Here is a 25782-nt window from a genome sequence, read left to right on the forward strand (position 1 = left end):
TATCACTTTTAAAGTCCGAGTTTTAGAAATCGAAATAAATGTAGGCAAACATGTTCAGCTAGCCCAAGATGCAAACGATATTGCGAAATAATTATTGTATTAGCTTATGACTCACAGTAACATGATGTACATGTACTTTGAAAGTTGTGATACAGTCTGTTGTTGCGATGACAATAATGTAGCTAAAAATAAACTATTGCTTCTAAAAATACCAACTCTGTCCTACTTGCGTGGGTTTATTTCGTCACTCATCTATTTTTTGCTTTTAATATATTTGTATTGTAACAATACATGTAATTGATGACGTCAAACTTCAGCACAGGGGAAAGTGTGTGTCATCTCAATTTATGTAAACCTATGCAAATCTTAATCTCGTGACCTTGCACATGCGCAGATCATATAGCTTCAACAAGGGCAAACTTCATTCCACCGTAGTGTTTTTGTACGACAAATTGTTAGTTTATGGCCGCTATTCATGGGTTAAGCCAGATCGAGGTATGTTTTTAGTTTCTTTATCATCGTTTTAGCACATTTGTCTCATCTGCCGTGAATCCTTTTGCCAAACAACCCTAAATATGTGTTCTTTTCAGGGGGATGCCCCGGGAACGACGCGGATTCTCCGCGTTAAAGTGGTGGCCGGCCTGCATTTAGCGAAGAAGGACATATTCGGAGCAAGGTAAGCAAACACATTAATTTATGTGTACAGCAAGTGATACATTGATAAACAATAGACCTTTGTAAATAGCCTGACTTTACAAAACCCATATTCACCTCGACGAATGACCTGCAAGATGTGTAGAACTTGTTAAGTTTTCGATGTCACAGTGTGCTATATTATATATGATGGGCGTGGAGAAGTGTTGTGCAGACGGTCATTGTATTTACAACACCGTCTGACTATCATATTTGTTTAAAGCAGTGTTTAGTTCTGTTCTATTAGGTTTGTGGCTACTGCGTAATATTGTCGATTGATGACAAACTGTCACGTAGTCTGTACACGATTTCTCAAACTAAAAGACACGGAATGTAATATTGTGTTTGTCAATTCTGATATCTCACTGAGGGCGTCGTGCTCAAGGTAGGCTCTCGACTGGTCACGGTACATCTCCTGTATCTATTGAACAATGCGAGGCTGATTTGTCTTCATGTATGACCGTAACATGTAAATTTGTAATTATATTAATGAGTATTAATTAGCATGCGTATTGAACAGTATCCACTTATAAATTTCTGATGACATCCTAGGGAATTGAACCTCATTCTTCCACCTATACCCTCTCACCCTGGGCTCACCTGGAGTACAAATGTTTATCTATATTGTGCTTTGTTCTACATTCTTACCTTCAACATATAAGGCAGAGTCTCCTTACAGGTGCCTGTCACCAGCATGACATGGTACTGACAGGTGTGAATTTTGCAACTTCAATTTCATATGTTTTGGCACAAAGATACACTAGTTATCTTCACAATGATATTACAGCACACAAAAATTCCATGTATGATGATTCCCATAGCCTAACAAGCCATGTATGCCAGACCATAATATGGATGTACACCTATCCAGTGTATGTACAGCTACAAACTCCACATGGTACAAAGACACGATTCCGTACAAGGCACTTGCAACATCTAAATGCAATTTTTGTAGAAACTACATGTAAACTCCTTACATCAATAGAGTTTATTTCCATTATGAAGAACAGATACGTCGCATTCGTGTTGGTCATTTGTGCACATCACAGCGCACCAATGTAATGACCTTTGTCCTTATCAGTGACCCTACATACATACACCACCACCTCAGGTCATCATGCTCGTCAAAAATCGTTGAATTATCCAACAATGCTATATATTTCAACAGTTTTATGCATTCGATATGTTTGGGGCAGTCATTTTCATTGAGGTAACCTGCAGCAGCACATTTTTTTAATAAATACCTCTGCCAAGATAATCACACCACTCGACACCCACAGAAGTTAAGGTACAACACCATTCACTCCAACAAAGACTGTTATTGCTATTCACTCTACATATGTTTATAGCCACATTTGGCATTTTGTACAGTAGCAGAGAAGGCAAGACAAGGGTGACTCACATGCCTGAGGGAAACTGACATGATGTTGAACGAGTATGAGCAGTCAACATGTGTTTTGTAACATACCACATCAGTAATTGTATGCTGTGCCTAAAAAGTATAGTATACATGTGCATGTATGACACAGTAGGGTTTCCATATGACAACTGTGAAGGTGATTTGAAAAACAACACAGGAATCTGCAAAAGTTTACTCCTTTAATGATTACCAACTTTGTTCATTCTAAATCCTTTCTGACACAAGGGTCTCAAGTTTGTCTTCAGAAAATTGTAAAAGCTATGAAGTTCTATGCTAGCATCTACTCCACCAGCAGAAGGTGATGCCATATTCGTGTGCTGTGCAAACATATACACATGCGCACACGACATCAACAGTCATCAGTGTTCGTGATGATACCCGCTCAGGTATCGTCACGAAAAATTATGACCAGTAAACATCATTTGCATTGAACACATTGAACAGTGGAAAAATTCAACATACCATGTGACCACATGTACACCGTGTGACCACATGCAGATTGACAAATCACAACGAAGGAAATGGATTATTTTTTTGCAATTATAAAAGCTTGGAAACCGAAAAATGCAGTGAATATATACTATATGACCAAATTGTGCATCAATCTGTACAAGCCTACTTGTGATGGACGTTGTTCTACATGTAAATTACATGCAATTAACAGTACTTTGTAAGTGTGAATTGACTCACTCATTTCAACAGCAACCTGTTGCCTTCATTTATGTCATATTAAGTTGAGGTCATTATATGGTAATTGTTTGTGATCATAAACATGTAGAAGGTTATACATTTACAAGATGTCATCATTATATGACAATTTTTGGACATTTCCTCAACAAAAACAAACATGAATTTTTGGACATTTCCTCATCAAAAACAAACAAGATGTACACACTAAATCAGAAGGGTTATCACTGCATCAACTACATGTAATGACCTATCTCTCATGAGTGACCATTTGAGACTACTGTATCATGGATAGCAGATTTTCAAATTGCAAAGAAACATGCAGGGCAGTGTTACAAGAGTCTTCTCTGGTGATAGGCTTTCTTTTTAACCCCCAATATTAGAATCCCTTGGACTGGGATTACAGCATCTATCAGTGGATCCATATGGATCAAATAGGACCATTTTCTGGTTAAGAGCAAACTCTTTCTGTACTTCTGCAAGACAATGGTTTTTCATGACCAAATGTGACATGGGTCTTTAAAATGAAATTATACATGTAATGATGTTGTGAGTGATCTTTGGTGGAACTACTTTTTCAAGTTCTGGTCTGGTATATCAAAATGAAATGTATTATTTCTTAAATAGATGAGATACTCAAGGGCATAAAACATGCATGGTTTTCAGGTTTGACTTTGATATCAAATGTCATTGTATTCAGTGTTGTTGGTACCGACAAGTAGGATAAATTACATGTGTTTATCTCCATCCTGTCAATTTACCAAGGATACCTACAGTACCAGTGTTTTGTTGAGGACAATATTGAATAAGTAGTTTAAATCTATCTCGGTTCACCAGCAATATTACATAGCCTTTCTGATTGCATGATGATCAAGTAAGAGGAAATACATTAAAAATTACCATATTTTCTTCCCAGGGTTCTAACAACCAAGCAATATGATGTTTGATAGTGTAAACATTAGTCTGTTAAGACTGTCCCTCCCATAGCATTTTTATGGTATTTCACATGTGAATTATATATTTGATTCAATGAATTTAGTAAGTTGTTCTGTTTTCTCTTCTCTGCCATGATACATTTTTTCATGCCCACAAAAAGGTTAAGAGTTTATTTGTGTATTTCTATACAGAACTAATGTATACATGTACTTAAACTAATTACAGTGTGAACATTCTTACCCTTATCAGCTTCACATGTATATGAGTATACATGTGCATGTAGTACAGCATAATTCAATTGTCTTTGACAGAGATGTAGGGCTTGAGACAAGTGTATGTTGCCTTATCTCAGGCATTTTAGGCACTGGTAGTGGATATAGTATATTTATGACAAGTCTGTGACCTTACAGTGACCTTGTTAGTCTTACAAAAGATATGTTTGCCACATGAGACGTGCTGCAATGCATGACCTAGTTCCAGAATAAATGCTTTCATTGTTTGCCACAATGTGGCCATATCTGACATTACAATACAGACTCTTCTAATAATCAATGCTTACAATTGTAAGTTCTTACCAAGATTTTGAGTAACTCCATGTACCAAAAGATGTACAATACAGTACAACACACACACAAACACACACACACATACATACATACACAGACACACACACACAGACACAGACGGACAGACAGACACACACACACAGTCACACTCATACACACACGTGCACAAAGATAGACACTGATTTCCAAGTATGTAACTGCATAAAAAAACAGGAATGTTCTTAGCTGCACAGCATCTTCAGACCTGTAATATTGTTGTTTGATTTTTATGTAGATATTAATGACACAAAATTGCACTAACAATATTATGATTTACAAGTAATGTGATGTTAATAATGATTTGTGTGTTGAGAAGTTAGTTTACATACATTGTGAAAGTCACTTCAGACATTGATTTAAGGGACTTAAGATGGTCAAGAATTCATTTGTTATTTACTACCCCAATGTCAGCCTGGTGTTCCTTTCTGACTACTCTGTACCCTGGTAATTGCATAAAGCTACAGTTGCTAGCACATTGTGGTGAGGTGATAATGCCAACCCCGTGTTAGATAAGCAGTGTGTTAACATAGGGGTGGTGCAGGCATTTAGAACCGTTCAAATTTCTAACACACTGACATGGTCCTAGTGCCAGCCCTTGATTGTAAAAAGGGCATACATGTATTCTGCAGCACTGACATCATATTTTGATGGTAATTACTATGATGAACTTTATCATGGGTCACTGCATTGGGTTGTGTGCTTTGACATCAAATATTCAAAATATGACAAGTCATCATATCATTAATATTGCAATTTGCAGCTAATTGCACACTCAGCTGTTACTTCATGTATTTCTGTATGTCATTCAAGAATTCTCTGCAGTAGTTACTCGTTTTCAGCTAAGTTTCTCTTGATTCTGAGCAAATCAGAGTTTATGTTTTGGGTATGTGACTGTATAAAGGCCAAGTTACACATGCAACACATCAATCAACTCATGGCATGTCACACAGTGAGCAACAAGCAACAACACTGGTTATACGAATGGCCTTGTTTTATACATCACAAGTGCAACTGGTCAAATCTGTGGCATACATGTACATTTGTACACGCATGTATTCCTGCTTGCAGACAGAGTACATGTAAATCAGAACTCAATTCTGACATTTTAATACCAAATCTATCCTGTGAACAGCTAGGCATGAATCAGGACTTGCCAGAAATGCCAAAAACTAAAGAATTGAAAGGCCCATCAGTCAGATATTAGCAATCAATTGACTTTATTTTTTTTTGACATTTCTTTGATTACAATAGTCTCCACTCTGAAGACCAAATTTTAACAAAATTCGCAAATTGGAAATTTTCATAATTTCAAATATCAGGTTCAAATTGACCTCCTTAACCAACTTACATGCTCAACTGCATATCCAATATATCTGTGTATGCTTGCATACAGAGGGAGGTGTGAAATTATGAAAAGCTCTAAATTCAAGATCCTTGGTCATCCAAGAAAGGACTTGTTATATAGGTTTTTGTGCAGGACTGTACATGAATAGGAATAATGTCAGAATTGAGTCCTGACTAACTATGCTTCAAACAGATCTCAGTCTGAGAATTAATATGCAGGCAGATGATAACTAGCCATCATCACTTCACAAATACTAAATTATTTAATACGTGATAGTCATACACATTATGTGTATTGGTACTTTTGCTGCAGTGCTGTACTATAAACAATCACATTATTGCATTATCTGTATCCAAACATGTACATGAGTATTCTGTATACAGTGTCTACAAAATCATGATTAATTTTTATATTTGGTGTTATCATTTATACTTACAGTTATTGTTTGCTGTTATCTAATAGTAACAGAACCTCACTCTTGCTCGTATTTTCTGCTGCACTTTTACTCACTTCACTCATGAAAGTACGGCTACTTATCTGCAAGCATTTGTGCAAATACCCTGAGTGTGTATGCCATACTGGCAGTCATACATCATACATGTACGGCCTGTTATTTAATAAAATGACTAGGTACAATTCATGACATTTAGAAGTTATTGGTTATCCAATCAAATTCAGGTTTGTTCAAGAATTGACTGAGTTTCATGTATGTTTTCACAAAACAGGGACAGAAAAAAATGACTTGTGCAACAAGTTGCTTGATGTGTCACGTAGGTAACCATCTTGTACAAGAATGTTGTAACAACATGGCGTCTTAATACATGTTCTCCCATCCTTTTAATAGTGACACTAGAAAACACACTTTTTATCATTTTCACTCATAATTTGTATTTCATTTGAGGACACACTGGTCTGTAGATGTAGTAAAGCCGATCGTAGAAGTAGTTTAATAAATACATTCCTATGTACAAATGTACAGTAAGTTTTATTCCTGTTATTAATAGAGTTGGGGAAAGGAGAGTTAAGATTATTTTCTCAGGCTAAAATTGACACAGTTTTGTGTCACTTTTGGAATGTCATTTTACCTTCAAACAGGTAATCCGAAATACAAAATTTGATTCTTAATTTTGATAATTCCACTTCATAATAACACACCTACATGTATATAAGTATGAGTAAGCCCTAGAGGGGCATCTCTCATGTTTTTTTGTGTCCAACTATTAGTATTACTGTTATATGTGTATCATTTTTAAGCTTGACAACTGAGGTAATAGGAATGGATTTTGTATATGATGAATTTTCCTTACACGTATAATAATATTTTGTATATAATACTTTGGATGTGAGGCATATGTAAAAGTGCTTAAATTGTTATTAGTACTGCCCATAGCCCTTTGTACATACTGGTAGTGATAGTTAAAATGGGTTCTTGTATGTATTGAAATTATATATACCCATACTTGGTTGTTTTATGTTTCCTGTTTGGCTTTTATTCTATCCGGATAGTTTCCGTTCTATTCACATGACATGTCAGAATAATACAGGAAAACTCAACTAGAAGTTGTAAAGTAGTGTGTACTGCTACAAACATGTACTTTTGCAACTTACAATCTTGTGTAAAACTTACTTTCATCGGCATAACTACATTGTAAGTTGTAAATACATGAGGTGATTTATGCATATGTTGTTGTTAATGTTCCTATAAGGGAAAGAATATAATACATATGCAAATGCTTGAAATAGCCATGCCAGATTTCTGGTAAATGATTCAGAATAGGGAACTTGCAATCCAGACTGAGCATGCTCAGATGCAAAGGACTATGGGATTATCTGTGGTTATTGTAATACCTAATCTGGAGCTACTGATAAAATAAGCCTCCCACAATGGTCAGGGTAACTATGAATTGATTATTTGTGGTTGCAAACAATGTATCAACACAACTGACAATACTAATTGATTAGTATTTATTATCACATTTCCCATGATGCAACATTCAACATGGCGGGTTTGCAAGTTCCATATTACTTTACCAGCACCAGTTTTATGAATTGTAATTAATAAGTTATGGAACTGGTGAATTGTTGATAGTTAACTTATGGAGAGAATCAAATTTTGGTATCTTAAAGAAATTCAGGTTCATGGATTCTGAATTATTCTTGTTTTTTCTAACTTAAGTTGTAGTTTATTGTGTTCAAACAAATACCCACATGGTAGAAAGGAGGAATACTCTCAGTGAAGTGCAATCAGTCATGTACATGTATAATTTGTATTACTCTACATAATGTATGTTGGTGCATGCACATGTGTAAGCATGTATGCAGGTGTGTGTACGTACATTTAAGAATAACATTGATCTGCACTTTTGCACGGCAAACGGGATGTGAGGGACTTCATTATTTGCAGATTATTGATATTTTGTCCCTTAATCAACTGAACTGACCTGAACTGCATGTATATGTATCATAATTTATGTATGTATGTATGTATGTATGTATGTATGTATGTATGTATGTATGTATGTATGTATGTATGTATGTATGTATGTATGTATGTATGTATGTATGTATGTATGTATGTATGTATGTATGTGTGTGTATGTGTGTGTATGTGTGTGTGTGTGTGTATGTATGTATGTATGTATGTATGTATGTATGTATGTATGTATGTATATATGTGTGTATGTATGTGTGTATGTATGTATGTATGTATGTATGTATGTATGTATGTATGTATGTATGTATGTATGTATGTATGTGTGTGTGTATGCATGTGTGTGTGTGTGTGTATGTGTGTGTGTATATGTGAGTGTGTATGTATGTGTGTGTGTGGTGGGGGGAACTGAACTGAACTGAACTGAACTGCATGTACAAATGTACATGTATCATAATGTATGTGTGTGTGTGTGAGGTTGGGGGGGGGGGGCTTTGTCATCATTGAATGGTAAAGTGTACATGTGTTTGGTAATACATGTATATTACATGTATATACCAGAAAATAGTAATATAATCTGAATCATTGTTTAAAAACTGCCATTTGTTGTCTGTGCAATGTCCTTGTACTTGTAGGAAAACAGAGAGGTGTAGTCTGACTGTCATCAATCTCAAAATACAGACAGTATCATTGAAAAGAAATCATACAAGATTTTTCATTAATTGCAAATTTCCCATTCCTATAAAATGTTCATTTACTGTATATTTGCTGCTCGATGTTATGTCTTCTCACAGTGCAAAAACTGACTGGGGCCTTAAAACTAATTTGCATAAAGGTCATGACCTTAATCAAGGATACTGGCAGACATAATGGTAGATTTAGATATTCAGAGGTCATGTAAGTTCAGGGATTGAAACACTCTGCACTATGATACTGATGATCTATCGTGCTGACTAACAGCAGTGAAATTGATAGCACACATCAGTGATTATTCTCTTTGCCTTGCTGTTTATCTCATTCATGTTGAGATAATTTGTGATGTGGCTACTTTTTAGAAATAATTGTCAGCCACACAATATGAGGAATGTTTATGATTTACGGACAGTGTACATGTAGCTTCATTTTATTATGCCTGATGTGTCAAAGAGATTCACTCATCGTGAAGTCAGAGTTGTTATTTTGCTATGGATAATGTTAAGTCAGAGTTTCTATTTTGCTATACTAGTATGTGAAGTCAGAGTTGTTATTTTGCTAAATATGATGTGACACCCGTGTGTAGATGAAAAATTGTTCAAATGAAAGCGATCTGATCACAAGAGGGATTTTCTGTCAAAATAGTTGACCAAAGTTCATAACGAGATGTTCCAATATCCTGTAGGGGTGTTTTCATGTTCGAAGTGTGTTCTCTTCCTGCATGTGTATGTCAGACATTTAATTTCAGTTGTACACATTGTCATTGGCAGTATTTATTGTCTTCAGAGTAGTTTAGAGTATGGACATTTGATACAGATAATTAGACCTAGCTTTTATAAAAGATGATTCTAGTCAAATGTCTGTTAATACATGTATGAATACCCAGGTATTTATCTATCTATCAATCTGTCTTCTGCCATGAAGGCATAACCCACTTTACATGTGTGTACTAACATTTCAAACAGCATGATATATACAGCTACAAGGACATTGTCAATCACTCCCATCATAAACTCACTTTATGCCCAGAATTGCATTTATCTGTGTTCTTATGTGTACTTACACCATTTAATCTTTATGTCCTTGGAAATACTTGCAGGAGGTTAGCCTTACAGTACATGTTGCTTGCTTTTAAACTCAGCTTGTGTCATCATAACATAAAAGTGGTTCTAATTCAAGACTTAATTGTGTTTGAAAAAGCCAGGGTTTTACCCATTGCACTTTTCTCAGGATGTAAGTTGATATACTTGAAATGACAAAAGCTACTGTTCAGAAATTTAAACTGTGTGTACTGTACGTAACACAAGTTGCCAGACTTGTATCAACTTTATATGCTACTTTCATAACTCTTCTCACTTGACCATCACAATTTCAGAAATTCTCCGTCCTCTTGGTTATTATTTGATGTTACCACTTTCATATTTCATATACCATAAATGATTTACTTTGTTATTATTTCATTTTACCACATGTAAATCTACTACACCCTAAATATAGGGTGTCAGACTTTACATAATGACTTGGCTTCTGTAACTCTATTACACCCTAAAGATGTCATTTTACTATCCTATCAGAATGGTTCAAATCATAAGAGTTTTGATTATTATATATTTCTACCTTATTGTACAGTATTTTATCATATTATATTATTGTACTGTATGTACTGTATATATGTGTATCATGCTGTATTTGTCATGTGCTGTTGATCGTTTTAGAAACACCAAGACATATTCCTTTTCAATTTTATAGTCTGATTGGTCAATAAAGTGATCTAATCTAATCTAATCTAATCTAATCTAATCTAATGTCAAGCTTTACATAAAAAGGGTTAATATGATACATGTACCACTTCATATGATATAATATGATGACTTGGGATTGAAAAATAATGCTTTCAGTGACTTGGAGGACAGGTCTATGGACTGGTAGTTGTGGAATATTTATAATTGAATAGTAATAACTGTGCATAAAGACGTGAATAATGTACATGTCTCATGTGAATTAACTACTATTAAAAAAATGACTGAATGCACTGTCAAGTAATCCAACAGAGAACAAGGTCAGCACATTAGTGTCAAATCAATAATTTTGGTTTGATTATGTGCTGAAAGGAAAAATCATTGAATTGGCAGTTTTAAATTTGCACAAGAGATGAATAACTATAGTATAGATAGTATTTCTTATACATGTACAGTAGAATTACCAAGTGGATAGATAGTTTTATTACAGTGATATAAAACTGCATGTCTACATGTACTTCACAGTTTACAATTCATCAAACATATCTTTAAATTATCATTACATTTTTGTACATGTACCAATCTGATTAAAATCCGATGTAGATGTCAGCTAATTGCTCATTATTATTTTACCTTGGTATTTTTACTTGAATTGACCTTGGTATTTTTACTTGAATTGACCTTCGTGATACATGTTTACATTTTTGACTGTTTAGGCGGTTATCAAGTCAAAAACGTAAACATGTGTCATGAAGGTCAACTCAAGCAAAAATACCATGTGGTAATATAACAATGAACGATAGCTGACATCTACATCAGATTTTAATTAGATTGGTACATGTATGATCTATTGTGCATAATTTGTATGTCATTGTGGTTGTCTAGAACAAGTATAGCACTGTCCTACTGGGAACCAAAATGTTATCAACTGTTTCCAATTCCATTGCATTATGCCTTTATAGTACAGATACCTCCATTCTTCCAATACTGTTGTCATTATCATTAACCTTATGACCAGTAACCAACTCCCTGTATGTAGTGGTTAAATTTCAGTAGCAGTTGAGAGGTCATGGGTTTGAAACCCACTGCAGACTGGGGATTTTTCTGTAACCAACCCAAACCAAGGTCCTTGGTTTGGGTCACGAGGGGCCTGTCACAGAAAAATAGGGGGAGTGTTCTACAGACTCTATGGGTAGGCTGTATCACTCACAAGACAAGTAGGAATTTCAGGTAACTCCTGGATGAATGACTTGAATAGTCAGGGACAGTAACTCAGTTGGGGATGATTACTCGCACTGACCTGCAAGTGGTATATGACACCAGACCTGGGTGACTATGGGATAACCTGTGGTCTGACTTGGATAAGACAACAAATGACATACAACAATGCTTGTCATGGAATAATAATGGAATTCAATACAACAATGCCTCTCTAATTTGTGTAGATTATCAAGTTCTTGTAACATTCAATTGATTTTATATTATATCATGCTACTATGTGCCATTCTGATTGGATAATAACTGTGGTAAAATCCCATTTTACCATAGCTGGCAGTGGTAAAATGGGCCCCTAAACTAACATATGAATAGTACATACAAGCTGAATGTGGAAACCAAAGGGGGGGTTTGACTATTAGGAAAATATGGGGTTTAAAACAAATAAATGAATAAACAATATATAATATATCAAACCCAGCTAGCCAGGGGACCGTGTAGAACGGCTGGAGTCCATGTTTTGTGTTCATGCAGTGTGTGTGTGTGGGCGACCTGAACGTATCCGCTCATCAAAATATGCTCGTTCCCGACGATCTATTACTGTACGTGCGAATTCACCTTTTCAGGCATAGACACATATTTTGATATGATATAATAGCAATAACCCCTGCGAAGGGGGGTATACACTCGAATTTGGTACAATTCGCTCCATATAGCACTTGCCATTCGGCTCGTGCTATATGTCACGAATTGTACCAAAATCTCGTGTATGCCCGCCTTCGGCGGGGGTTATTGCTTAAATATATGCAAGTATAGGAGTTTGATTTACAAATGTGTATGCCTATGTTGATAGAAGGAATTACTACCAGCAAGAATACAGTCTAACACAGTCTAACAGCATTCCAACTTATTGATTGTAGCTCACTTTGCTATCCCTTATGTTGACCATTTCTGGGTATAATTTTGATTTCATGGTGTTACAGTTTATACTGTCCAAGTCAGAGGTCTTATAGTTGTGTACTACAAATAATCTCAGTACCTGCTGTGTACATATTATGTAGATGCAATTTATGTCTGATATCGGCTTTCTCAGATATCATCAACAGGACACCCGTCTAGATTGTAATACAGCCAACCACCTGTCAATGTGCTCACTGTAAGTACTTGTGATTTTTTGGGGGGTAAATATTTCTTACATTGTGTATGTTTGAATTTGTATTCATTTATTTTTTTTGTAGTGATCCTTACGTGAAGATTCACTTGTTCCGAGGAGATCGAGATGAAGGACTTATCTGCTCTGTAAATACTAAAACCATCAAAAAGGTATGAACAATCTAACTTGTTACTGATTTTATTTACTAATCCTGCTGTCACAGGCACCAGTTTTTTCATCAGCAAGAAATTCAAGGTTGGTTGGGTCATGAGTAACATAGAATTAAATATGGACACTCTTATTTGATAGTAAATAATTTGATCATTATTTGATAGTCAATATTTTATTACTTTTGTTTTCTGTAGACTCTTAATCCGACCTGGGATGAAGAATTTCTCTTCAGGGTAAGTATTTTAAATTGCCTTGAGTGTAAAGTTTAATGTTGGTGGTTGTTGGAAATTAAAAGATCAGTGTGATAACTGTAAGGACATACTGTGGGATCTATCGATAGATAGTTTATTGAAGCGCTTGACCATAAAAGGGCTAATGAATTCATGACTTAACACAATACTGTTTTCAAATGAAAATGCAGAGATGACAAAAAAAGGATACACAAATGCCAGAAATATGAAAACGCTATGCAAAGTGAGTCATTTTCAAAATGACGGAAAACAGAGTCGGTATAAATGGGTGAAAATGGAAATATTCTAAAACTAATGGTTAACTTTGATTAATTTCATTATGTTTTTCCAGGTAAATCCAAGAGATAACAGACTGTTGTTTGAAGTATTTGATGAAAATAGGCTGGTAAGTCAACTTTGAAGAATTCTAAAACATACAAAGAAATTGAAGAAAAAGTGTATTTTGTCAATTATTAAATCATAATCATACACGCTATACTAAGAGTTTATACTTTTAAAGTCTAGGAAATAAATGAAATTTTTAAATTTTACTCACAATTTTCTCTGAGAATGAAAAATATAGAATGATCAGACATGGAATGAATTAAATGATCAGTGATGAAATGGTGATAATTTCTATGAAATGTAAATTTCTGTACGAAGTCACATTGTTGTTGTTGAAATGTACATCTAAGTACTCATAAAAAACAACATCACTCGGCCACTAGAACCTGAAAACAACTTCAAATATCAACAAATATTCCTGAAAATTACTGTAAAAAATATTAAGCAGTTTTATGTACATCAAATTTATATGAAATATATACCGGTATATGTATGAATGATAACTTGATCATGGTCTGAACAAGCCCAATGTAAAAGCTTTCTGACTAGCCTTCACTTTGTTAACAGAGCACCATCAGGGGAAATAATGTATATTATAAAATGGCAATAATTTTTTACTCCTACATTTGTGACTCATCATACATGTTATGTGTAAATGTGTACTTTCTCAATGTATACCAAATATTGAAATACATTTTCTAACATATACAAGTTAATTATGTGGAGTGACTAAATAGCATGTTTTCCTTTCCTATTCCAGACTAGAGATGATTTCTTAGGTCAAGTAGAAATGCCATTACAGGCACTACCAGTAAGTACCCTGTTGTTGACTGAACAAGTCAATATATTAGTCACTAGGAATATGACAGATTTTAACGTGATTGCCATTGTGACCATTTTAAGACAGGGAAGAAAGCCTCAAAGTCTCATATAATCCCTTGTAGTGTTCATATACTGGTCCAGTCTAATTTTAATGTCCACAATAGTTTGGGCTTGGATGATGTGTTCTGGTAAATTGTTCCATTGAGATATGACGTGCTGTGAGAAGAAATATTGCCTCATATCCAGTCTGACTAGAGTGTCCTCTTGTCGTGTTGGTTTGGTGGTACTGAATAATAATCTGTGGTCAATTATGTTAAATCCCGTAGTAAACGAAATAATTTAATCAAATTCTCGGTACCTGAAATACGATATTACTGCCTAGGTGGTGCATCATAAAAATACCAAACATTTGATTTCTTGGTTAACACCGTAACTTCCATTCCATGCACTTCTTATGTATTACTATAGGCACGCATGAGAATAAGTTGACCTTCTTGTTCTATTTTAACCCTCTAGCACTAGCATAACATAAAAAGCTATTGCAGGTACCGAGAATTGCATCTCCTTTTTGCCAATGTAGTTAGTTTAGGTGAGAGACTGATAGATATTATCAGAGAAGTTCATGTACAGAGTTGGCTGTAGACTTAATATGTCTTAAAAAATACCAAATAAAAGTGATTGTTGTCTGAAATAAATGATTTCATATCAGGTGAAAGACACATAGAGTATTGCTCGGTGTAATATATAGCTGAAGAGAAATATGATATTAATTTTATGTAAAGTTACTCCTCTCTCTACATTTGTACCAAGGGGGTATTTGTACACAGAAAACTACAAACTACAATACAGTATTTAATATGACTTATTCTTTATTTGTAGACAGCAAATCCAAATGGAGAACTACCTCTGAGAGATTTTATACTCAGGCCAAGAAGGTGAGTAGATGACAGAAGGTAAAGAGGAATATGATAAGAGTTATAGAAATAGGGATAATTCAATATCCATTTTTTAGTCCCATAAATGTAAATATACAAGATACACTGTGCTAATGATAAATGATTACATGATACTAGGAAAAGTGGATTAGAGGTAGTTGACTATCAACTAATTGAGTCCAACCCCGGTAAACATATTTCCAAATTTAGACAACAGATGATATCTGGGCTCTCAACACTGTTCTAAAACACTCAGTTACAATACACAGATAAAATATGAGCACATAAAATGTTCCCAAACAAAGGGACAAGTAGTCTACTGTGACGAAACTAATTGGATAATTATAGATATATTATTTGTATTTTCCTTTGAATTTTATCCTGCAGTGAATATTCCTGATAATAATAATAATAGTATTAATAATGATGATACTAAAATGACAGTTATCAATAATGCACATGTTTATGTATGTCAATATGGCCTTTCAAAAATTAACATAGTGTTCAAAGTGCCGTAGAATCATAACCCCAGGTACAGACCTATTATGGCACAACCTTTGATACTTTAACTCCCTGGGAAGCATTCACGCCACAACAAATTTGATGATGAGATCCTTCATATAACAATATCTGCCCTATAAGGTACCCATTCATTCATCTTGGCTGCTTGAAGCACAGCTGTGTTTCATCTTGTATAAGGACTTTTTCACTAATCAGAAATAAATGTCAGCAAATGAACCCTGCAGTGAGCAGAATTTCAATCAACCTCTCTAATAACTTGTATGGTTGTGGAAGACAGGTTTTATTTTACCAAGGTTTTGTAAGAGAATTGGGTGCAATCCTGTGATGTGTTGAAAACAATAAATTAACAGTTTATTATTCTGTTGAGCAAATTTCTGTGATTTTGTTATATTTATGGCAAACTCATTTTGACATTGGATTGTGAGGGCATACTTTCCAGCATTCAAACTTTGCATACTTGTTGTGATTTTATACTAAAGTACTATCCTACTAAATGTGTATATGCCAGCACATGTTGATCTCAGGGACCACATTCAAGCAATGTTTCTCAATTTAGCCATTTCCTTTGTACATTCTATTAGTTATATTAAGTTCAAGGTTTTCAAGTGTGACCATGTTATGATTGGCATACTTTATGCTATTGTCATCATTTGATGTATATTTCTCCCATAGTGCGAGGTCAAGAGTCAAAGGTCACCTGAGGTTACAGATAGGGTACACCAGAAGTGAGAATACTGAAGATGAATCAGAAACGTCGTCTGCACAGGTTGATGAGGTAAGATACCAATGTATTTTTTCAGATAATATCAGAGATAACTGTCTACAACCCATTCTACAGTTACACTACAATTTGCTTCATTAACTGTCAAATACCAATTCCTGATCAATGTTTTAAAATATCAAAGAAATGTTTACTTATTGTTATCAAACATTGTGGGTACACATCTGTCATGTCATAATTTGGGTATTTATGACATTATTGGCAAATAAGGTCCTGAAACCTAGCAAAGGAAGTTCACAGAATGTCAAATCCTAGAATGACTTCAATGAGTCATCCTAATTAAAGAAATATTTCAACATGTACATGGTGATACATAAAACAAATAAGTGACTAGTAAACCATCCAAATCCAGACTAATGTAGACAAGGAACTACACACATCATATGAGAAAGGCTTAAATATTTTGCATGGATTTGTAATTATGGTGGAACGGTTTGAATAGTTTTGTAATGACTCATGTTATTGTTCTGTCAGTTGATGCTATGTTTTATAGTTAGACAATGTTCAATGATGTGTGTTAACCATCATTGTGTAGGTATGTAGTCTTGAATGGCTTTCACAGTTGTTGATGGGCAACAGTCAGGGCAGTGTAAAAAAGGATGTTTGTCTGTCATATTGTACCAGAGTCAGTCTGCTAATATTACAGTCTGTCTGTCTGTCTGTCTGTCTGTCTGTCTCTTTCTCTCTGTTGCTGTCTGTCTGTGTCTATGTGTCTTTCTGTCTGTTTGCAGACTACTTTGTAACAATCTAGCTATGCATCTCTGTATCTGTAGGCCTTGATTGATCTGTTTGGTGGTCTGTCCACATGTATCAACTAATAATCCAAACTGTTAGATCTGAAAGCTCTGCATTTTCCATATCAAGAAAATTAACACATTTGATTATAATGATAGTAAAAGTGTTGTCTTGAAAATTATTTGACTTATAGTATTCATAATCATAACATCCCTCATATCAGGTATGTGAATAACATTATGCAAATTATGTTATTAATATTTATGATATCCCTTATGAAGTCAGGTAAGCTAGCTAAATTATGCAAATTATGTAATTAATATTCATAGTCTTCATATTGCATGTAGCTTTGCTAGCAAAACTGATGTTTCTTCCTGTCTGACTCATACAGCCTGGTTGGGAGGTAGTTGAAATGGATGAAAATGAACAACAACAACAACAACAGCAACAGAATTCCTCGTTGCCACCACTTCCTCAAGGCTGGGAAGAAAGAGTTGATAACAATGGTAGAGTGTTTTATGTGAATCATTTATCAAGATCTACACAATGGGAGAGACCAACAGGGTAGGTTCCACAGTTTATATTGAAATGGTAGTGTTTGGTTCGCCTTGAACTAGTCAAGGATATACAGTAAGGGCTTGTGTGTGTACAGAGTTGTATATCCTACTAATACCATGGCTTCTTTTGTGGTGATAACTTGGTATCCAGTACACAGCTGCATGCCTGTCTCTTTTTTTCATATATACATCTGCATTCATTCATACTCTAGCTCGCATTGATTGGTTGTCAGGGGCAACATGGTATTAGTAAAGGATATACAACATGGTATTACTAATATGACAGTTTACAATGTTATTTTGAATTGTGACATATAATTAAATATTATGAGATAAATCTGCAATTTTTAACATGACCACTACCCCAAGCTCTACAAGTCTGGAGTCTAATTTTAAGATATAGGAAATTAATTAATATGTAATTTGTAGTAAATTTGTACCAAGTCATCTCTTCAGATTCATTTACTCAGAGGAGTTAGTGCCCTCAACGACAATAAGGAGAAATTCTTTTGTTTTAGTGCTGCTCGTGCTGCTAATGTTAGTGTTAGTGGTGAAGAGTTAAATATACAACAACAGGCAGTTAATAATTATCGTATGAGACGACTTATAAGTGAAGATGAATCGGGAGTTGAAGAAGAACCAGCACCAGTAAGTTTCCATTGTTTTCACAATCAGACACTTCCAAATTAATGAAAAGAAAATCTATATCTTTGCTGTTTCAAAGATGATATTGTAGACCATCCGATATAACAATGTGAAACAAGACACATGATAATAGCCCATTGTAGTGCACCCCATCTGTACAGGGAAATGTTGGATGGGTAGAAATTTTAGTTTAGAAATATGCATTTTGTATGCTGCTGGAGGGCTGCATTGTGCATTGTTTTGTATTACTGGGGGGGGGGGGGGGGGGTTACTTAATTTTTCAATTTACCTACCTTGAATTTTCATGTAAAACATGGGTTTCATGTTTTTATTGTTGTATAGTGTTTTTATATCATGTAAACAAAATATTGTTGTTACAAAGTGTATCTCAGAATTTTCAGTTGTCTACTATTTTGGGTATTTCTTGCAGTGTCATTGCAGATTGATGTCAAGGAACTAAATGAATTTTTAAAGACCTAAAAACGTTAAAAATAATGTATTAAGTGTAAATGATGATTTCAGAGATCAACACTGTATGTTGATTGAAAACAGTGTTTAGTTTGTAATGAAGAGTTTGTTATATTTTATTTTATCGTTGATTTCCTAGTGCCCAGTGAGTAGCATTCTCACATTCTCATCATTGAAAACATACTTCATTGTATGTGTTTGAGTGTATGCAAATATTTCATTTATGTTCAAACTTCGGATATATATGATGTGTTATTGTCTGGATCAGTGAAATTATATGATGTGTTATTATCTGGATCAGTGACGTTGTATGATGTGTTATTGTGTGGATCATTGAAATTGTATGATGTGTTATTGTCTGAATCAGTGAAATTGTATGATGTGTTATTATCTGAATCAGTGACATTGTACGATGTGTTATTGTCTGAATCAGTGAAATTGTATGATGTATTTGTGTGGATCAGTGACGTTGTATGATGTGTTATTGTCTGGATCAGTGAAATTGTATGATGTGTTATTATCTGGATCAGTGACGTTGTATGATGTGTTATTGTCTGAATCAGTGAAATTGTATGATGTATTTGTGTGGATCAGTGACGTTGTATGATGTGTTATTGTCTGGATCAGTGAAATTGTATGATGTGTTATTGTCTGGATCAGTGAAATAGATGAATTACCTGTAGTTTAGTGAAATTCATCACTGCATCGTTTGTTTTTGTTGTTGTTTACTCACCGTAGATCCAACATGTCACTGTGCAACCAACCAATGTAAGTTTCTGTGTAGTTCACAGCTAGAGGTGTTATTTGTGGTGTTAAACCTTCCATTTCTCTCCTTGTGTTTGTAATATTATAACTACTGGTCATAAATGGGACTTGTTCTTGCTATACATCTATCTATTCTGTCTTGGGTCTTGTGTGGCCATTTTTTCTGTCTTTCACAATCATAACTTCATGAACAGGACCTAACTTTCAAATACTCATTGAAATATAATACTGTACACCCCACATTCATCAGGATTACCCCTGGTACTAGTGAAATTATCACAGTAATACAGTCTACCAAGCAGTGGAATTATCACAGTAATACACTGTCTACCAAGCAGTGGAATTATAACGGTAATACACTGTTTACCAAGGAATGAAATTATCTCATCACTACACTGTCTACCAAGCAGTGGAATTATCACAGTAATACACTGTCTACCAAGCAGTGAAATTATCACAGTAATACACTGTCTACCAAGCAGTGAAATTATCACAGTAATACACTGTCTATCAAGCAGTGGAATTATCACAGTAATACACTGTCTATCAAGCAGTGGAATAATCACAGTAATACACTGTCTATCAAGCAGTGAAATTATCACAGTAATACACTGTCTACCAAGCAGTGAAATTATCACAGTAATACACTGTCTATCAAGCAGTGGAATTATCACAGTAATACACTGTCTATCAAGCAGTGGAATAATCACAGTAATACACTGTTTACCAAGGAATGAAATTATCACAGTAATACACTGTCTATCAAGCAGTGAAATTATCACAGTAATACACTGTCTATCAAGCAGTGGAATAATCACAGTAATACACTGTCTATCAAGCAGTGAAATTATCACAGTAATACACTGTCTACCAAGCAGTGAAATTATCACAGTAATACACTGTCTATCAAGCAGTGGAATTATCACAGTAATACACTGTCTATCAAGCAGTGGAATAATCACAGTAATACACTGTCTACCAAGCAGTGAAATTATCACAGTAATACACTGTCTATCAAGCAGTGAAATTATCACAGTAATACACTGTCTACCAAGCAGTGAAATTATCACAGTAATACACTGTCTACCAAGCAGTGGAATTATCACATCACTACACTATCTACCAAGCAGTGAAATTATCACAGTAATACATGTACACTGTCTACCAAGCAGTGAAGTTATCACATCACTACACTATCTACCAAGAAGTGGAATTATCACAGTATACACTGTCTATCGAGCAGTGGAACATACACTTTGTAATGCAAACATATTGTATGAGTAACTTGTACTTATCAAGTAGGCTGCAATTCTAATTATTTTTCTTTTAGTTTGATGCTATATATTGATGCTTTTAACCATTACACTTATAAATATTTACAGAACATTTATTTTAAAAGTAGAATAATATGCATGTCAGTTTATCTTGTTCTTCATCTCTTTTCTTTGACATTGGTGAGAGGTGGTTGTCATATTACAGTAAGATTCAAAGTGTTTGTATATCTACTGTGCTGTGTGACTAGGACCCGGTCCCATAGCAAGATTCAGTGTGATTCTCAGATTTAAAATTTGACATTTGATTTAAAAGTGAATTTCGATTTTATTGATGTAACGAGCAAAGGAAGGCTACATTGAAAATTTGAAATTTCAATTTAAAAAAAAAATAGTCCAACAAATAAAACCTTGTTTAATGTCTGATTTTGATCACATTGTGAATATTACACTCCAAATATATATCTTTTGAATTCAAAGGTTACACAAAGAATGAACACAGTGGAAGAAAATCAACAACCAGTCAGGACACAATCTGGGGAAGCATTACCTAACTCAAATCTTGGTCCATTACCAGAAGGTTGGGAAGCACAGAAAGCACCAAATGGAAGGTGGTTCTTTATTGATCATAACACAAGGCAAACAAGCTGGGTAAGAATTGATCATAACAGTAAACGTTTAGTCACAGTTTCATATGTAATTCAAAGTCTGAATTTTTAAGGATGCCGTGATAAATGTTGTCATCGCCATCACCACTGCCAGACCAATAATAAACATTGTATCAACCGTACGTATCAGCAGACATTCTTTTTTTGAATTACACAGTTCAAGAAGTTAAAATTAAAAATTAAATAAAAATAAAAAAAGTTCAAGAAGTTCATGATAATGACTTATGTTTACTCATGAATTGTAAGAAATGATGTAATAGCTAGTCACATATTGATATATATATTTATGGTTTTCACAGACTGATCCAAGACTATCTAATAGAGCTATTCCTAACCTAAGGAGCCAAGCCATGTACAGACCTAGATCTAATCCAGAACTAGGACCTCTACCAGTAAGTATTACAACATTGATACACTGGAAATATTTGTCAGGTTGGCAAAAACTGTACTGTGTAGTGTAATGTTTTAGAAATTACAGTAATGTTTCATCAGATCTGATTGACAGCCATAATGAAACTTTTCTAGCGTCAACACCAGTAAACAGACAGTTTGACAAAGTCTGTTATTAAACTAGAAGAATGGAAATTTAAAGAAATGCTTGTATTCAATCCAGTCATATACACAGATAGCTATGTCCTTGTCAACCGATATGCCACCTGTATCAAGTGAATTGTCGTTGAAAACTGTACAGGTTGAAAACATTAAATTTAAACCTACATTGTATACTTGTCAATTTCTACTTGATGACAGTGACTTTGATAATCCAAATATTGTCTGCAAACATACACATTACTTTGTCATGTGATGTGTCCTTATAAGGTTGTTAATTTTTAGTAAATAGACCATATTTGTTTGATTGTAGCCTGGATGGGAAGAAAGAGTTCATAGCGATGGAAGGATATTTTATATTAATCACAGTAAGTTATTCCACTATGCTTGTATTTCACTTCACAGATACAAGTTTGATAATGTGACGTAAAATTTTGTACTCTAAAAAATCTCACAACTAGACACTAAAAGTAACATCCACCACATGTTATACTTATAGTAATCAGCCTTGCATATTTTGCACACACACACACACACACACACACACACACACACACACACACACACACACACACACACACACACACACACACACACACACATGCACACGCACGCACACACACGCACACACACACACACACACACACACACACACACACACAGAGAAGAGCCATGAAAGAGGACCATTCTGGCCAAGGGTAACAAGGGTTTTAAATATGGTGTTTCACATTTAACATTGTGTTGCCTAATTGACTTTGTACACCAACCATAAACAGAAAAGTAATACCCAGAGAATTTCAAATACAATTACTACTACATGGTGGTTTGATATTGGACTGTACAAGTGCTAGTATAGTGAAAATGGGTCAAAGAAAGATAATATTAATTTACTCCTTATTTTCCTGTAGATAATAGAACAACACAATGGGAAGACCCAAGACTACAGAATCCCAAGATAGCTGGACCTGTGAGTATTCATATAATATAAGTACTTCTCATATAGTCAGACTTATACACACTGTATTTCAGTATGCATCTGGCATGCTGCTTTGACCTGACCCAGAATTATGCAGTCTGAAATACCATACTCGTATATTATTTCCCCAAATTTCCCTTAAAGTGGCCATATGGATGAGAATTTGGTATTTATTTTGGATTTTTATTTGATAAAACAGCTTCACTATGTTTTTCTACTACTTCTACTTCTCTAAATAATGTGAAATAACATATACCAAGTCCATGTTCATAACTCAATACATTGCAAAAAAGATGAAAAAAGTGCAAAAAGTTGTTATTGTACGTACAATAACAAACATTTTACACATTGTTTAATGTTTTGCAGTTTATTGAGTTATGAACATGGACTTGGTATATGTTATTTCACATTATTTTTTCAAGTAGAAAAACATAGTGAAGCTGTTTTATCAAATAAAAATCCAAAGTAAATACTAAATTCTCATTCATATGGCCACTTTAAGTCAGATAAGAAATATACAAGTAACATAAAGAGGACACGTTTCTACAAAACAGACATACAAGTGACGAAACCCATATGTCATGAGTCGCTGTATTTCCTGCTGCTTGAAGTAAAATATTGGGGAATGATATGATCAGAAGTGCAAAAGCTTAAATGAAAACTTAGGAAAATAAATAAAAATCACGATTTTAAACACCACAGAACCAGTAACCAAGTTAAATGTGCATTGTCCTGACATAGTATACAAAGAAAATGAATCTCGTGTTTTGTGTTTGAACATGTACAACTTGGCTGTCATGTGGTATCATAGTTATTGGTCAGACTTTCATTTGCAATGAGGTCCACATTTTTGTACTTCACAAAACATGTCAAGTTGGTAACTATTGGAGTAGAGAGGCTGTGAACTCACATATGGAATATTTGGCAGTATATAATTTATTCAAAATGGCGTCACTGGCAGAAGTGTATTAATGGGAGAATGTAGACATTTGTAAATAAATGGTGTAGGTTGGACAGACTGGGCTGTTTTGTGATGTATGCTCTTTGTTGATTAATCGATCAATATGTTTGACATTATTTTACCCAGGCGATACCATATTCAAGGGACTACAAACGAAAATATGAATTTTTCAGATCCAGACTTCGTCCACCAGTAAGTGACATTGTGTTATTGTATTCTTTCAGCATTGGTCATACACCCATCCACATATTCAAATCAGACAGACATATAGACACACAAATACAGACAGATATATAGACATGCACCCCCAGTTTTACCTTTTAAAATTGAGCATGTTTTTCTACAGAATGCACAAAAAACAGTTTCAAGTGATCGACATGTAATCAAATTTTTCCTGCAGAATAAAACAACAAAACACACAGTTTGATTTGGGTTTGTTTATCTGTTTTTCAGACTGGTGTTCCTAATCGTTTTGAATTGAAAGTATCTAGAAATAACCTGTTAGAAGGAGCATATAGAGGCATTGTAGGTATCAAGAATCCTGAACTGTTAAAGTCAAGACTATGGATAGAATTCCAGGGAGAAACAGGCCTTGATTATGGTGGTGTAGCAAGGTAAGGTCAAAGGTCAAATAGACCTTGATTATAGTTGAGTATCAAGGTAATGTCAGACAGGCCCTAATTATGGTAGAGTAGCAAGGTAAGGTTAAAGGTCAAATAGGCCTTGATTACGGTGGTGTAGCAAGGTAAGGTCAAAGGTCAAATAGGCCTTGATTATGGTGGTGTAGCAAAGTAAGGTCAAACAGGCAAGATTTTTATAATGTGGGAACACTTGGAGTCCAAGTCATGTGTGTGTGTGAGTCAGGCGGATGACTGCTGTGTGTTTAAGTCACGTGGTCTTTGGTATAGTTATGGAACAAGATAAAAATCAAGTGTAGCTACAGGTACAGATTTAATCTTGATTTCTCTAGGTTGCTTAATTTAGACTCATCCAGTGTGTTCTGATGAGTTGTAATATTTCTTTCTTTTATTGTTTACAGAGAATTTTTCTTCCTGCTTTCACATGAAATGTTTAATCCATATTATGGACTCTTTGAGTATTCAGCAACGTAAGTAGAAATAGTGTATCTGTCATGTGTGTTTATCAGAAAAACAAAAGATTGCATCGTTTGGCCACTTGGAGTGCTAATCCAGACAAGAATTTAGGATCATGATAGCTCAGTATTTGTATAGCCTCCTTTTGAAAAAGTCATGATTTCCCAGTAATTCAGTTGTTGGTGGCACTTTCAGCCAATCAAAAACATTCTTCTTAACTTAGTTTCAAATCACTAATTTTGAGGAACTTTCAGAGTTTTTTAGCCATATTTTTTTTTAAACCATACAATTTATTTTATTGACTGCTTCATGTACTGCTATGTGATTTTAGCTTTATTTTTTCCTTATCTGGGGGCACCCTCTTGTGACA

General features: G+C 34.6%; 1 protein-coding gene across 2 annotated transcripts in view; it reads left to right on the forward strand.

Moving 5' to 3' along the window:
* The first annotated feature begins 403 nt into the window (after positions 1-403).
* The window catches only part of LOC144442897 (E3 ubiquitin-protein ligase NEDD4-like), a 32756-nt gene continuing 7377 nt past the window's right edge, over positions 404-25782 (forward strand). The window contains exons 1-18 of one of the 2 annotated variants that reach the window (XM_078132270.1): positions 404-495; positions 591-676; positions 13003-13087; positions 13283-13321; positions 13671-13724; positions 14424-14474; positions 15365-15420; positions 16615-16717; positions 17850-18022; positions 18534-18663; positions 19867-19896; positions 21645-21815; positions 22132-22224; positions 22695-22749; positions 23290-23348; positions 24445-24510; positions 24772-24932; positions 25358-25426. In XM_078132270.1, coding sequence (XP_077988396.1) covers positions 463-495; positions 591-676; positions 13003-13087; positions 13283-13321; positions 13671-13724; positions 14424-14474; positions 15365-15420; positions 16615-16717; positions 17850-18022; positions 18534-18663; positions 19867-19896; positions 21645-21815; positions 22132-22224; positions 22695-22749; positions 23290-23348; positions 24445-24510; positions 24772-24932; positions 25358-25426 — 1514 coding nt within the window. In that variant the 5' untranslated portion in view covers positions 404-462. The remainder of the gene's footprint in view (positions 496-590; positions 677-13002; positions 13088-13282; positions 13322-13670; positions 13725-14423; positions 14475-15364; positions 15421-16614; positions 16718-17849; positions 18023-18533; positions 18664-19866; positions 19897-21644; positions 21816-22131; positions 22225-22694; positions 22750-23289; positions 23349-24444; positions 24511-24771; positions 24933-25357; positions 25427-25782) is intronic. The other variant, XM_078132271.1, reaches the window with a different exon arrangement.

Source organism: Glandiceps talaboti, chromosome 12 (assembly GCF_964340395.1).
Source record: "Glandiceps talaboti chromosome 12, keGlaTala1.1, whole genome shotgun sequence".
Classification (NCBI taxonomy): Eukaryota; Metazoa; Hemichordata; class Enteropneusta; family Spengelidae; genus Glandiceps; species Glandiceps talaboti.